At 49.7% G+C, this 16,035-nt stretch overlaps 1 protein-coding gene across 1 annotated transcript in view; it reads right to left on the bottom strand.

Moving 5' to 3' along the window:
* ttn.2 (titin, tandem duplicate 2) overlaps nt 1–16,035 on the bottom strand; it is a 267,448-nt gene that overhangs the window by 63,066 nt on the left and 188,347 nt on the right. Inside the window, exons 151-169 of the mRNA XM_079517777.1 lie at nt 15,668–15,949; nt 14,290–14,477; nt 13,689–13,800; nt 12,962–13,100; nt 12,533–12,696; nt 12,272–12,423; nt 11,131–11,287; nt 10,586–10,867; nt 9,794–10,093; nt 8,795–9,088; nt 6,679–7,998; nt 5,625–6,315; nt 5,044–5,375; nt 4,510–4,868; nt 4,017–4,281; nt 3,162–3,488; nt 2,209–2,493; nt 923–1,222; nt 330–635 (exon numbers count right to left, since the gene is read on the bottom strand). Coding sequence (XP_079373903.1) covers nt 330–635; nt 923–1,222; nt 2,209–2,493; nt 3,162–3,488; nt 4,017–4,281; nt 4,510–4,868; nt 5,044–5,375; nt 5,625–6,315; nt 6,679–7,998; nt 8,795–9,088; nt 9,794–10,093; nt 10,586–10,867; nt 11,131–11,287; nt 12,272–12,423; nt 12,533–12,696; nt 12,962–13,100; nt 13,689–13,800; nt 14,290–14,477; nt 15,668–15,949 — 6,255 coding nt within the window. The remainder of the gene's footprint in view (nt 1–329; nt 636–922; nt 1,223–2,208; nt 2,494–3,161; nt 3,489–4,016; nt 4,282–4,509; nt 4,869–5,043; nt 5,376–5,624; nt 6,316–6,678; nt 7,999–8,794; nt 9,089–9,793; nt 10,094–10,585; nt 10,868–11,130; nt 11,288–12,271; nt 12,424–12,532; nt 12,697–12,961; nt 13,101–13,688; nt 13,801–14,289; nt 14,478–15,667; nt 15,950–16,035) is intronic.

Below are 16,035 nucleotides of genomic sequence, written 5' to 3'. Positions count from 1 at the left end.
GTGTGCAAATCTTTGAATATTATATTCTTTCCCAGTGAACATTTTTAACTCAAATCTTTGCTTCTGGGGGTCCCTGGAACAACATATTTTCAGATGGGGGTTGGCGGCCAATTACATATAATGTTCGTGGTCCTTATTGACATGAAATAGTTTGAGAACCACTGACAGAGATTTAGAAAACTGTCATGATTTAGAAGATATTTGTAGAATTTTGCCTCAGGTCTTAAATGGGTTAAATGCGTAAATATGTGAACTATGTGGTTTTTAGTGGATGTATTGTATGGCCATCCTTTCAGTCATTCAGTCAGTCAGTCAGTCGGTAAACTCACTGAGCTGCTCCTTGACCTCGAACACGCCCTCGGCCTCCCGGGCCTGGCCCATGCCCACAGAGTTCCTGGCGGCCACCCTGAACTTGTACTTGGCGCCCTCCTTGAGGCCAACCACCACGATGCTCATGTCCTTGACCACGGAGTAGGGCGTCCACTTGTCCTCCTCGGGGAGCTCCGCGTCCTTATAGTCCACCACGTAGCCGTTGATCTTGGCGCCGCCGTCCCTCAGCGGTCTGAGCCAGCCCAGCGTGGCGCTGTTCTTGGTCACCTCCAGAACCTCCATCTTCTTAGGAGGGTCAGGCTCGCCTGGTGGACACAGAGAGAGTTAATACACGTTCATCTTCATCCATCTTCTTAGGAGGGTCAGGCTCACCTGGTGGACACAGACGGCATCAAGGCCCGCCTAAATACATTTTAGTCGACTAAATCAACTGTAGATTTAGTCGACTAAAATCGTATGATATTTAGTTGGCTAAAACTAGACACTACAACATTCCAGGTGACTGAAAACTAAATGAAAACTATTCAAGAGAGGATGACTAAAACAAACAAAAAAATCCCGATTTGCTGTCCAAATAAACAGTGGAACTTACTGATGGGGTCGACGGCCTGGATGGTCCTGGGCGTGTCCTGGGCCACACCCATGCCGTACTTGTTGCACGCCATGACGCGGAAGTAGTAGTCTACGCCAGGGGTCATGGTGGTGACCTTGAAGCTGGTCTTCTTCAGCTCGTCGGTGCAGTTGCTCCAGGTCTTGCGGTCCACCTCGCGCTTCTCCACCATGTAGTTGGTGATCTGACTGCCGCCGTCGTTATCTGGGGGCAGCCAGGCCAGCTGGCACGACGTCTTGGTGATGTCTTTGGCGTCCAGTTCCCCCACGGGCCCAGGGGTGTCTGAGTAGAGACGAGACAACCAGGTTATAGTTATTAACTAATTATTAATGTCTGGGGGGTCCAGGCCTCCCACAGGCCCAGGGGTGTCTGAGTAGAGACGAGACAACCAGGTTATAGTTATTAACTAATTATTAATGTCTGGGGGGGTCCAGGCCTCCCACGGGCCCAGGGGTGTCTGAGTAGAGACGAGACAACCAGGTTATAGTTATTAACTAATTATTAATGTCTGGGGGGGTCCAGGCCTCCCACGGGCCCAGGGGTGTCTGAGTAGAGACGAGACAACCAGGTTATAGTTATTAACTAATTATTAATGTCTGGGGGGTCCAGGCCTCCCACGGGCCCAGGGGTGTCTGAGTAGAGACGAGACAACCAGGTTATAGTTATTAACTAATTATTAATGTCTGGGGGGTCCAGGCCTCCCACGGGCCCAGGGGTGTCTGGACAAGACAACCACGATATTAGAAATAACTTTTTGAGTTTTTCATTCGTTATTTTTCATTTAGTTGTTCAGTTTTGACTAGATTATATTTTGGTTGTGCAGTTTAGTCTAGTCAATGCTTTACGGACGGGAAAGTACTTCAATTTCAAATTCCATACTTTTACTTGTAATAACAGTAGTATTTCTACATTGCAGTATTGCTTCTTGTACTTACTAAGTATAACAACATATCATGAGTACTCGTTGTACTCACCCAGGACTTTGATAAAAACATGTGAATACTCGTTGTACTCACCCAGGACTTTGATAAAAACATGTGAATACTCGTTGTACTCACCCAGGACTTTGATAAAAACATGTGAATACTCGTTGTACTCACCCAGGACTTTGATAAAAACATGTGAATACTCGTTGTACTCACCCAGGACTTTGATAAAAACATGTGAATACTCGTTGTACTCACCCAGGACTTTGATAAAAACATGTGAATACTCGTTGTACTCACCCAGGACTTTGATAAAAACATGTGAATACTCGTTGTACTCACCCAGGACTTTGACGCGCACATACACAGCCTTCTCTCCGGCCGAGTTGGACAGACACAGGCAGTATCTCCCAGAATCCTCTCTGGTGCTCTCGGGGATGACCAGGAAAGACATGGTGTCCACCTGGTCGATGTGGCCCTTGCGCACCACGTTGTCCACGCCCATGCGCTTCCACGTCACCTTGGGGGCGGGCCTTCCTCTGATGATGGCGAACAGCCTGATTGGACAGCCGGCCCTGACGGACAGGCCCTTCCTCAGGCTGGCGTCGAGGTCGATCTCCGGGGCCTCTGTTGTGGAAACATGGTGGCGTCACGTTATCCAAATCTCACACTTTAATGTCTTGAACTTTTTCATTTGATTTGATTTGATTCAGTGATAATAATAAAAAAAAGAGCACAGAGTAACTTTCCGACATACAAGTCAGCATCACCAAGGATTAACAGCTTTGTGGTCCTCAACAACCACTAAAATCTTGTAGTGTGTGCATGTTTAAGACAATCCTATAAGATTATACTTATGATCCTATTACAATTCATTTAATTTCTAAAAACTCCAGTATAGAGGGTATGCGCATGCTTAAAGTGAATGGCACATCGAGTGGCAAATCGAGTGGCAAAGCAACAGGCAAAGTGAGTTTAACATTGTTTAATGCAATCAAATAGGACTTTTCTGTTTGGATGTATGGGCTGTCAAGGCCAGAAAGTAAGTAGTTTTTTGCCACTCAGTAGGCATTCCTGCATAACTTCCGGGTTTGATGATGATGTCACGTGCATACCCTCTATAGTGTGTCTGAGCCCAGCTTCAGTTCCATGACACCATCTTTTTTTTTTTTTTTTTTTACAGCTATAGATTAAAAGGCCTGTGTATTATACAGCTATAGCTTAAAACCTGTGTTTTTTACATAAATTAAATTAAAAGACGCGGCCTGTGCGTTTTCCTTCGACGTCTTACTTACCGATGATCTCTTTGGGAGAGGCGGGGTCCTTGAGGTAGGCGTGGCGTCCCCAGCCCACCTGGTTCTGCGCCGACACCTTGAACTCGTACTCGATCTCCCCGTCCAGCTGCGGGATGGTGAACTCGGTGAGCACCAGCGGGCCGTGCGTGTCGCACCTCTTCCAGCCCTCGCTGGGCTTCTCGGGGTTGGCCTCGGCGTGGTTCCTCAGGTCCAGGCTGTAGTTGATGATGGTCGCGCCGCCGTCGTAGACGGGCTTGGACCACACCAGGGTGATGGAGGTCTTGGTGCTGTCGCCCACCTTCAGGAAGGACACCGGGCCGGGGGGCTCTGAGGGACGGAGAGAGACCACCATGAAGAGGAGAACAACGTTACAGCAATAGGGACGTCCCCGATCACGTTTATTTGGTCCCCGACCCGATTCCATCATTTGATTTTTTGTAGAATACTTATGCCATATCACAATAGTACAATATCCAAACATCACAGACGATATTCAGTCTAATATATAGACAGAATATTGACACTAGGGATGTTTCTTTGCTCCCGATCCGATTCCGATCATTTGAAAATCACATGATCTGCCCCGATTTCTGATCACGTGATGGGATCGGGACAACACTAGTTATAACATGAATGGTAAACGTAGGGGAACAGATAAGGGGACCATGTCAGATATTTACTGCACATATTAGTGGTCTATTGTCTACATAATTATATGAAAATGATAATGATGAAAAAAAAGAGTTCACTGTAACTGCTGCTCACACCAGGATTGCAATATGAAAGTGTAAAAGCACTGTGAACTTGTTTATATTAACGTCTCAAACTTTAGCAACTTTAGCTCATGTGTCTCACCAATGGGATCCTTGGCTGCGACGGGTCTGCAGGCCTTGCTGGGCTCTCCCAGGCCCACCTCGTTCTCCGCCTTCACCCTGAACTGGTACTCGTGGTTGGGGATGAGGTTGGACAGCTTCAGGCGTCTCTCGGTGATGGGGGTCTTGGTGCAGGTGACCCAGCGCACCGCGCGCTTCTCCTTCCTCTCCAGGATGTAGCCGGTGATGGACTTACCGCCGTCGTTCTCGGGAGGAGCCCACACCACCGTCATCTCCTCCTTACCCACCTGGACAGGAGACAAGAAACCAAAAGAGAAATGTATACGAGGTGGACGGTGCTGCTTTCTGTCACAGAGCAATGTACACAATGTATTTCTTTGATTTCATTTTAATTATTGTTAAGCCTATTTCATGATGTTATAGTCTGTCGTAAGTTATTGAGTAAGTTATTAATTATACTCGACTACTTTCCACCACTGCGCATGCGTGCGTGCGTGTCCCGTGTGTGTCCATACCTTGGTGACCTCGGGGGCCTCGGGGGGCCCGGGCTTGCCGAAGCGGGTCCTGATGGTGGCGGGCTTGGTCTCCAGCGCGGGTCCCGTGCCCATCTTGTTCTCGGCGCGCACCCTGAAGATGTACTCGTTGCCCTCCACCAGGCGTATCACGTTGCAGTGGGGGTTGACCACGCTGGCCGAGTAGGTGGACCACACCATGCGGCGCGTCTCGCACTTCTCCAGGATGTAGCTGTCCACCTCGCAGCCGCCCTCGTCCTCCGGGGGGTCCCACACCACGCGGCACTTGTCCGCTCCGATGCCCGTCACCCGCAGGTTCCTGACGGCGCCGGGAACGTCCAGCACGTTGACGTTGGCGAAGCCTGGAGAGAGAGAGACAGATATTGTATGAGATAACATTTAGATTATTTGTGATATTTATGTGTTATATGATTTTGTTTTTTGCACCCCGAATCACAGTTACTGCATAACGGGCGTGAGGTGAAGCCAATGCAGTGCCAGTATGGGGCTAAGACGTCAACATGACTCATGGCGTACCTGAGAAGGTGCCGGCCGAGTTGGTGGCGGTCACCACGTATTTGCCGGTGTCCGAGCGCTTGGACTTGGTGAGGAGGAACTTGGAGTAGTCCTCTCCGTTGTCGTAGCTCAGCCGGGGGTTGATGGGGTCGGTGCACTTGTCCTTCACCCAGATCACCACCGGCTGGGGCTTCCCTTTAATGGCCGCCTCGATCCTCACGGACTCTCCGGCCTTGACGGTGACCGTGCCGGTCACCATCAATTCTATCACAGGCTTGATGATCACCTCCTTCACCAGGATGTCGGCGACCTTCACCCAGCCGCTCTCTCCGCCCTCGCTGCTCGTCTGGACCCTGGAGACGTACGGCAGAGAAACATGGTAAAGAGCCACACTTAGGACCAGTTACTACATATATTACTAGTAGTGATGGGAGATTAATCTGCAAACAAATCTGTATCGGCCGAATCTACTTGTTTTTAGATTAATCGGCATCGGTTCGATTAATCGTCTTACTCGCCCTGATGGCGAGAAGTGACCTCACCCTAAAGGTCTGCTTCTCCAGACAGACTGAATGCATGAATGCCAGTGAAGACCACTCTACCTGAAGGTGTAGGTCTGGTTCTCCAGCAGCTTGCCGGCCAGGTAGAAGGTGTCGGCGAGCGGAGCGTCGTTGAGCTTCACCCACTCCTCTCCCTCCTTGTGCAGCTTAGCCTCCAGGTTGTAGTAGAGGTGGGGGCTGCCACCGTCGTAGTCGGGCTTCCTCCACTTCAGGTGGACGTGGTGGTTCCCCACGTCCGTCACGCAGAACTTCTCGGGCTCGCCGGGCTTCTGTAGCGGATCGATGGCCAGCAGGGCCGTCTTGGTCTCCGTGCTGGGGCCGGGGCCCATCTTGCTGGTGGCGCAGACGCGGAACAGGTACTCCTTGCCCTCCATCAGCTTGGCCTTGATCTTGCTGTTGGTGCACTCGGACGAGATCATGGACCAGAGGCTGAGGCTGGGCTCGCGGCACTCCACGATGTAGTGGGTGATCTCCGAGCCGCCGTTGTCCTTGGGCGCCTCCCAGTTGATCATGCAGGAGTCCTTGGTGGCGTATGTGATGCAGAGGTTCTGGCAGTGGCCCGGGCGGTCCAGCACGTTGACCGTGATGAGGCAGGACGCCTCGCCGCCCTCGTTGCTCGCCTTCAGGCAGTAGAGACCGTGGTCCTCGCGCGTGGCCTCCTTGATCCTCATGGTCACCGCCGGGAAGTTCTGGATCAGCGTGATCCTCTTGCTGTTCTCGAACACCGTCTCTCCTAAAAGAACAATTAGAACCAATTAGTGTGACTAAAAGACTGATATTTTGGTCGACTAAGACAAAGACTAAGACCAAACAATTTCAGATGACTGAAATATGACTGAAAATAAAGACTAAAGATGAAATCAGAATATGTGGTCAAAATGAACGGTTAATTATAATAATTATAATAATAGGAGTGTTATTAATGTGTTACACAAAGTAATGCTACGTCAACCAATTAATATTAAACGGTGGTGTAGGTGAGTTTATAAAAGGAAATAAGTGTTAAATATAACATACAGATAGTAAACGTTGATATTGAGTGTGAAAATCACTGAATAAAACTAATATTAAATAACATTTTCAAAGAGCCTCATACCTCTAGACCAGAGGATCTCGGCTTCGGGTCTGGCCAAGATGAAACCGATGATGTTGATGTTGTGTCCCACGCGCACCGTGATGCGCTCGCGGCACGTGGCTGCCATCTCGATCTCGGGCGGGATGAGGATGTCGTTGGCGACGATGGCATCGGGGATCTCGATGGACTCGCCGTCTCCGATCATGTTGGTGGCGTGGACGCGGAACCTGTACTCCGCGCCCTGCTCCAGGCCCTTGACGCCGTAGGCGCAATGCTTGATGAAGTCGCCGTCCGTCTTCACATTCTTCCACTCCTCAGAGTCGCCCTTCCTCATCTCCACGGTGTAGCCCAGCACAGGGCTGCCTCCGTCCCTGCTCGGCTTTATCCACACCAGGTCGGCTGTGGAGCTGCTGTAGTCCTTCACCTTGGGGTTGACGGGGGGTCCGGGGATGGTGATGGGCCTGCAGGGCTTGCAGAGGTCGGAGGGGGGCGAGGCCCCGCTGTAGCCGGCGACGTTCTCGGCGAACACCCTGAACTCGTACTCGTTGCCCTCGAAGAGGCCGAGCACGCGGTACTTCAGGTCCTTGCAGGGCGTCTTATTGACACGGATCCACTTGCCTCCCTTGTGGCGCCGCTCCACCAGGTAGCCGAAGATCTGGCTGCCGCCGTCGTGCAGCGGCATGGTCCAGCCCACCGTCACGGCGTCCTCGGCGATGTCCGACGTCTGGGGCTTGCCGGGGTGGCCGGGAGCCTCGAAGGTGTGCTGCGCCACCGTGGGCGTGCTCTCCAGGGGTGCGCCGGCGCCCATCTTGTTGACGGCGCGGACGCGGATCACGTACTCCGCGCCCTTCTGCAGGCGGGAGATCTTGAGCTGCGTGTCCATGCTGCCGGAGCTCACGCCTCCCCACGTCTCCTTGTTGGACTCCTTCTTCTCCACGATGTAGCTGGTGACGGGGCTGCCGCCGTCGTCCTTGGGCGCGCGCCACTCAATCTCCATGGTCTCGGGGGTCACCTCCAGGATGCCAATGGGCCCGATGGGCGCCGCGGGCACGTCCAGGACCGTCACGTTGAGCGCGGCGGACTTGGTGCCGGCCGGGTTGGACACGGTGAGCAGGTAGGTGCCCGAGTGGCCGCGGGTGCACTCGTTGATGCTCAGGATGGTGGAGAAGTTGTCCGTGTCGATCTTGATGTTGTCCTCGCTGACCACCTCCTCTCCCTCAGTGGTCCACTTGGCGGTGGGCACGGGGATGCCCCTCATGATGGCGGGCATCCTGATGGTGGTGCCGGCCTTGGCGATGAAGCCCTCGGTTAGCTTGAGGTCCACCTCCAGGATGGGAGCCACTGAACACAGAAAACCATCATGATTTAGAAGACATTTGTAGAATCGTCCTGAGATCTAAATGGGTTAAGTATAATTTGATGCCAAGTAGCCCAGTGTGGGTTAGGGTTCTATCATCCATAACTCACCCAGTGTGGGTTAGGGTTCTATCATCCATAACTCACCCAGTGTGGGTTAGGGTTCTATCATCCATAACTCATCCAGTGAGGGTTAGGGTTCTATCATCCATAACTCACCCAGTGTGGGTTAGGGTTCTATCATCCATAACTCACCCAGTGTGGGTTAGGGTTCTATCATCCATAACTCACCCAGTGTGGGTTAGGGTTCTATCATCCATAACTCACCCAGTGTGGGTTAGGGTTCTATCATCCATAACTCACCCAGTGTGGGTTAGGGTTCTATCATCCATAACTCACCCAGTCCAGTGTGGGTTAGGGTTAGGGTTCTATCATCCATAACTCACCCAGTGTGGGTTAGGGTTCTATCATCCAGAACTCACCCAGTGTGGGTTAGGGTTCTATCATCCATAACTCACCCAGCCCAGTGTGGGTTAGGGTTAGGGTTCTATCATCCATAACTCACCCAGTGTGGGTTAGGGTTCTATCATCCATAACTCACCCAGTGTGGGTTAGGGTTCTATCATCCATAACTCACCCAGTGTGGGTTAGGGTTCTATCATCCAGAACTCACCCAGTGTGGGTTAGGGTTCTATCATCCAGAACTCACCCAGTGTGTGTTAGGGTTCTATCATCCATAACTCACCCAGTGTGGGTTAGGGTTCTATCATCCATAACTCACCCAGTTTCTCCTGGCACAGCACGGGCACCGTGGTGTCGGGCCGGCTCAGGCCGATGGCGTTCTCGGCGCGCACCCTGAAGCGGTAGGTCTTGCCCTCCTCCAGGTCGGTCACGTGACTCTCGGGGATGCTGACCACCTTCCACTCGTCCCACTCGCGCTCGCCTTCCTCCTGGTACTCCACCAGGAAGCCTGTGATGTCACTTCCTCCGTTGCGGTCGGGCCAGTTCCACTCCAGCCACACCTCTGTCTTGTCCACGTCCACGTGGTGGAGGTCCTTAGGGGGTCCGGGGGGGACTGGGACACACACACATTATTAATTATTATAATTATTATTATTAGTGTGGTTGCCCAGACTAAAGTTATTGTCACACTTTTTTATTGTTCTTCTTCCAGAGTAACCTACCTAACTTCCGCTGTGATTGGCCGAGCTCTGCATAACGTTTGTAGTACCTAATTTGGCTGCTGTTGTTTCCGTAACCAATCTATGTTTTACAATCGTTTATAAAGACATAAATTCCCTTGCAGGGGCAGAAGACCAAACTATTCAAGTGTTATAGAAAATGTCAAATTAGGGAGGGGCCTATGTAAGCGACTGCAACCACACTTTGCAATTTAACTATTTAACTAGTGGTGGAGGTCCGGGGGGGACAATTAAAATAAAATTAAATTACACCAAAAATGTTAACTAACTGAAACGGTATTAAATTATAAAAATCACACCCGTCATGACGTAAAACAGACACTAAGCCTATTTTGCGCAGACACTGTGACGTAATATTCTCCATTCTCCATGTTTGTTTAAGAAGAAGTTTGTGGACGGAAACCAAAAGCTGGACCCCTCAATATTTCATACATAAGAACTATAATCTATATTAAAGGTTATAGTAAAGCCACAGGAAAGTCCACACTTGTCACACACACGCACACGCACACGCACACACACACACACACACACACACACACACACACACACACACACACACACAGACTCTGACTCACAGAGGGGGTTCATGAACTTGGCGGCCTTGGGCGTCTCCGTGTACTCGCTGCGGCCGTAGACGTTCTCGGCGGCCACGCGGAACATCATGGAGGAGCCCTCGATGATGTACTTCAGCATGTAGCTGCGCTTCTTGGACGAGGAGCACACGGGCACCCACTGGGTGGCCGACGCCTCCTTCTTCTCCACCACGAAGTTGGTGATGCGGGAGCCGCCGCAGTCCTCGGGGTCCTTCCACGACAGGTAGCCCGAGTCGCACCTTACTTCGGACAGGCGGAGGTGCTGGATGGGGCCGGGTTTGTCTGCAGGGGAGACATCCAAAAGAAAACATGTCGCGTTTAACACCTTTGATTGCCCAGGTCCGGAGAACTTACCCAGAACCAGGTGGACGTCTGGAGAACTTACCCAGAACCAGGTGGAGGTCTGGAGAACTTACCCAGAACCAGGTGGAGGTCTGGAGAACTTACCCAGAACGAGGGACGTGCAGAGAATGTTAGAGCGGCAGGGGCCTCTCTAACATTTGAACAAAAATATCGAAAATAGCGGATCTACAAGCTCTCAACGCATCGCAGTGCGGTGCGTTGAGAGCTTGTGGATCTGCTATTTTCGGGCCTGACCCCGCACTCTTTAGCTACTGAAGATGCGGGCGTACGACATGGATTTCTACACAGTGGACACATTCTTTCAACGCAAAATGTCGCGTTGCAGTTCAGGAGAGTTTAAAAAGAGGCTCCTGCTGAACCAGGACGGAGCAGGTGGAGGTCTGTAGAACTTGTGGAGGTCTGAGGACTTACCCAGAACCAGCACGGTGCAGGTGGCGGTCTTGGAGCCGGCCGGGTTCTCCACGTTCAGGGTGTAGTCCCCGCAGTCGTCCCGGGTGCAGAACCTCATCTCCAGCTTGGTTCCTGTCAGGCTAGTCTCGATGTCGGCGCTCGTGGGGATGTCGCCCTCGTTCTTCTTCCAGGTGACGGTGGGGAAGGGGGCGCCCTTGATCTCCGCCATCAGCACGATGTGCGTCCCGGCCATGGCCTTGATCTCTCGGGTCATGGCGGCGTCCAGGATCAGCTCTGGAGGCTCTGTGGTGGTGCGTCCAAGAAAAGATGTGTTATAACTTTTATTATAGGTTTATAAGTGACCCACCGTGAATGGGAGCCTGTCATTGGATTGTTATTAATTTTCATTTTTTCATGTCATGTCATGAAATTAAGCAGGTGGAAATCATAGCTTCAAATTGACATATTGGTTGTTCAGTTTGACCCACCAGTTTTGGAGATATGGCTTATAGAGTATTGTCTTGAACTAAGAGTTCAAGACAAGAGTGATAACGTGTGTACTGTACCCAGTCTGTCCAGCGCTCTGATTGGCTGATTGACGTTGGCGGGGTCAGACTCTCCCGCGGCGTTGACGGCCGTGACCCTGAAGCGATACAGAGACCCTTCCTCAAGGTTGATCACCTTGAACTTGGTGTCCTGACACGAGTCTGGGGTCTGGTTGACCTGTAGGACAGAACAACTGACATGAGTCTAGGGTCTGGTTGACCTGTAGGACAGAACAACTGACATGAGTCTAGGGTCTGGTTGACCTGTAGGACAGAACAACTGACATGAGTCTAGGGTCTGGTTGACCTGTAGGACAGAACAACTGACATGAGTCTAGGGTCTGATTGACCTGTAAGACAGAACAACTGACATGAGTCTAGGGTCTGGTTGACCTGTAGGACAGAACAACTGACATGAGTCTAGGGTCTGATTATGCAAACAGCAGAGGGCGCCAAACCTCTGCAAACAGCCGAGGGGCTCGCAAAATAAAAGAGAAAGAAAAATAGTTTTCAGACATTTGCCACTGTATTGGAAAAAGAGCACAAGAGGAAAAAATATAAAAGGGAAAGAAAATACTGGATTTGTGTAAATAACTTTTCGGTCATTTCGTGAAAAATATTTTTCATTAATCTAGATTTGCAATCATATGGTGAGTTGAGTGGAACGTTACATGCCTATAGTTCCAACACATGGAGTCAGCTAGCAGTAGCATCGTTCTCTCTTTCATTTGAGTCTATAGTTCCAACACATGGAGTCAGCTAGCAGTAGCATCGCTCTCTCTTTCATTTCATTTGAGTCTATAGTTCCAACACATGGAGTCAGCTAGCAGTAGCAGTAGCACCATTCTCTCTTTCATTTGAGTCTATAGTTCCAACACATGGAGTCAGTTAGCAGTAGCAGTAGCACCGTTCTCTCTTTCATTTGAGTCTATAGTTCCAACACATGGAGTCAGCTAGCAGTAGCACCGCTAGCTCTCTCTTTCATCTGAGTCTATAGTTCCAACACATGGAGTCATCTAGCAGTAGCATCGCTCTCTCTTTCATTTGAGTCTATAGTTCCAACACATGGAGTCAGCTAGCAGTAGCAGTAGCACCGCTAGCTCTCTCTTTCATTCCCCTGTGAGTGATTGAAGTGAATCAGCGGTTCGTTAGGCAGGCTAACCTTTTCCCATTCATCGCCTCCTGCTTTCTGGAACTCCAGCAGGTAGCCGAAGATCTTCCCTCTGCCCGTGTCCAGGGGAGGGTCCCAGGACAGCGTGACCGACTCCTTGGTCCTGTCGATGGCCTCTGGCTTAACCGGGGGGCTCGGTTTCACTGGAGACAAAACAAAACTCTTAGTTCAACTGGACCTATTCTGCGTACGTCACAATAACATGTTAATAAAATCTACAATCTATTTTATACAGGTTTCAAGTTGTCTCACCGATGGGGTCCTTGGCGAAGACGGGTTTGGTCGGCGGGCTGGGGTCTCCCACGCCCACCACGTTCTCCGCACACACTCGGAACTCGTACTCACAGCCTTGCAGCAGCTCAGTTACCCAGTACTCCACCTTGGGGAAGATTCGGTCGGTGCTGCAGGGCACCCACCTGGGGGGAGGGGGAGGGTTCGTTAGGGCAACATTATGATTTATGTTATTTCGTCGTCAGTGTATGTTCGTTAGGGCAACATTATGATTTATGTTATTTCGTCGTCAGTGTATGTCCCAAAAAAAGAACCTGTGTTCCAATGTATCCAATCTAGTCATTATTTATCTTGTTGATACAGTAAAGTGCAGTAACATTGCTGTGTGTGTACAGTAGCCATGGTCTCCTTCCATTAAAGTACAGCACCAGTACAGTATGAGTACAGTACCTGGTAGCCATGGTCTCCTTCCTCTCCACGATGTATTTGGTGATGGGCTTCCCTCCGTCAGCGGGGGGCTCCCAGGAGATCAGAGCCGTGTTGTGGTACACCTCCTTCACCACGAGCTGCGTAGGGGCGTCTGGGACCTCTGGCAGAGCGACACGACACACGGTGAGAAATGCAAACACTATTCTCTGTGCTCTGCATTGATTATGCTCCTCCTGTCTGACGTATAACTATAACTATACAAACTATAAAGTCTAAACTGACAAACGGGTACATTTATAGTCTCTGACAGTGTAGATGTGTGGTGTGGAGGGTGTAGACCAGGGTTCCCCAATTAATTTTCCTCAAGGGCCATATTTTGACTAGAGTACCAGGCTGGGGGCCGAGTCCGCACGTACGAGGTCGAGGTCTTGCCCCGAAAATTCATTTTCAGGGCAAGACCCCATTTGAAAAGGATACCCAGTTTGACATGCATAGGCTACTGACCCCCATTTAATGCCATTTAATTCTTCCAGGGGCCACAAGGGGGCCCTGGTGTAGACAGTTAGTGTACTTACTGAAGATGACAGTGTAGATGTGTGGTGTGGAGGGTGTAGACAGTTAGTGTATAGTGTATACTTACTGAAGATGACAGTGTAGATGTGTGATGTGGAGGGTGTAGACAGTGTATACTTACTGAAGATGACAGTGTAGATGTGTGATGTGGAGGGTGTAGACAGTGTATACTTACTGAAGATGTCCCGGGCCTTGCACTCGGCAGACAGCAGTGGCTCACTGATGCCGTAGATGTTCTGAGCCATGATTCTGATGATGTAATCGCGACCCTCGATCAACTTGGGAACCTGAGGACCAATCACAACAACGAACCATCTTAATCCTTGTCTTCGAGGGGTCAAGTCTCGTTGATCCTTGTCTTCGAGGGGTCAAGTCTCGTTAATCCTTGTCTTCGAGGGGGTCAAGTCTTGTCTCATGCACAATACAATAGAGGTGTGGCGACATCGCAAGTTAAATGATGGTTCTTGGAGCTTCCTCGACAGTGTTAACGACAGTAGCTGGATTAAATCTTTTCATAATGTGGGTGTATTACACCTCAGAAGTATCCAAACGGGGACAAAATCCCAAACGAAATGTTTACATTTTTGGCATGCAACTAAACAAATCTTTTTTTTTTTTTTTTTTTTTTTTTTAGACAACTACAATCTTAAGATATTTACTTGACTAAAACTAGACTAAACATTTATATATATATATATATATATTTTCATATAATTTCATTCTCTGAGACTATGATTAAAACTAAATGAAGACGCCCTGGTGGTGTCGCGTGTTACCCTGCATGAGGTCCTGGTGCAGGAGGAGATGACGGGCATCCACAGGTCTCGGTTGGTGTCTCTCTTCTCGACGATGTAGTTGGAGATGGCACAGCCGCCGTCGTCCGCGGGCGGCTGCCACGAGATCACCATGCAGTTGGTGTAGACCTCGTCGAAGACCACGGGACCCTCGGGGGGCTGCGGCCGGTCTGCACGCACAGGGATTTCAGAGGTTAAGACCATGAAACCATACTCCAGTTTTTAGTGAGGGACGCCTTGTATAAAGTGCTATAAAGTGGTTTAAACAAACATTAAAAGTCAATAGACTTGGCGGCCATATAATGACGTAATTTCAAAAGTCAGACGGCCTTCTTCTTCTTAAGGTTAATATGAGCATCAAATCAATATTTTAAATGTGTTTTTTTTATGCACATGTATTCCATAAATTCCATAGGGCTGGATCACACATGGACAAAATGACAATCATCGAGTGAAAGATGAACTGCTTCTAAAATATATATTTTTTAATCTAAAAGATTTTTAGGGCAATTAAAATGCATTAACACACGTTTGGCTTATTAGCCAGGGATCCTTTTAAAACTATGAACTGTAGGTAGATAAATAGGTGTGCCACTCACCAACCAGACACAGTCAGTAAATAGGTAGATAAATAGGTGTGCCACTCACCAACCAGACAGTAAACAGGTAGATAAATAGGTGTGCCACTCACCAACCAGACAGTAAACAGGTAGATAAATAGGTGTGCCACTCACCAACCAGACACAGTCAGTAAATAGGTAGATAAATAGGTGTGCCACTCACCAACCAGACACAGTCAGTAAATAGGTAGATAAATAGGTGTGCTACTCACCAACCAGACAGTAAATAGGTAGATAAATAGGTGTGCCACTCACCAACCAGTCAGTAAACAGGTAGATAAATAGGTGTGCCACTCACCAACCAGACACAGTCAGTAAATAGGTAGATAAATAGGTGTGCCACTCACCAACCAGACAGTAAATAGGTAGATAAATAGGTGTGCCACTCACCAACCAGACAGTAAATAGGTAGATAAATAGGTGTGCCACTCACCAACCAGACAGTAAATAGGTAGATAAATAGGTGTGCCACTCACCAACCAGACAGTAAACAGGTAGATAAATAGGTGTGCCACTCACCAACCAGACACAGTCAGTAAATAGGTAGATAAATAGGTGTGCCACTCACCAACCAGACAGTAAATAGGTAGATAAATAGGTGTGCCACTCACCAACCAGACAGTAAATAGGTAGATAAATAGGTGTGCCACTCACCAACCAGACAGTAAATAGGTAGATAAATAGGTGTGCCACTCACCAACCAGACAGTAAACAGGTAGATAAATAGGTGTGCTACTCACCAACAACGGTCAGCGTACACATTCCTTTGCGTGTTCCTGCCAGGTTCTCCACGGTCAACAGGTAGTTGCCGCTGTGCTCTCTCTTCACCTGGCTGACGGTCAGGCTGAGGGTGCTGGCCGTCTGGCTGGTGGTCAGCTCCTCGTCCGTCACCAGCTCCTCCTCGTTCTTGGTCCACGTGAGGGCGGGGGCGGGCTTACCCGTGTAGCGTCCGGCCAGGACACACATGTCCCCGACCTTGACCACCAGCCGGTCCCTGAAGTCCAGGTCCAGGGTGGGCGGTTCTGAAGGACACACACACATTTTAGTTCGTTATTTGAATCCACAAATTACAATACATTTTTACAAGGAAAAAAATATAACGGGGTCG

The sequence above is a fragment of the Electrona antarctica genome (genome assembly GCF_951216825.1).
Source record: "Electrona antarctica genome assembly, chromosome: 13".
NCBI lineage: Eukaryota > Metazoa > Chordata > Actinopteri > Myctophiformes > Myctophidae > Electrona > Electrona antarctica.
Note: the sequence above shows the minus strand (reverse complement) of the source record. Positions and strands in the feature narration are given on the sequence as shown.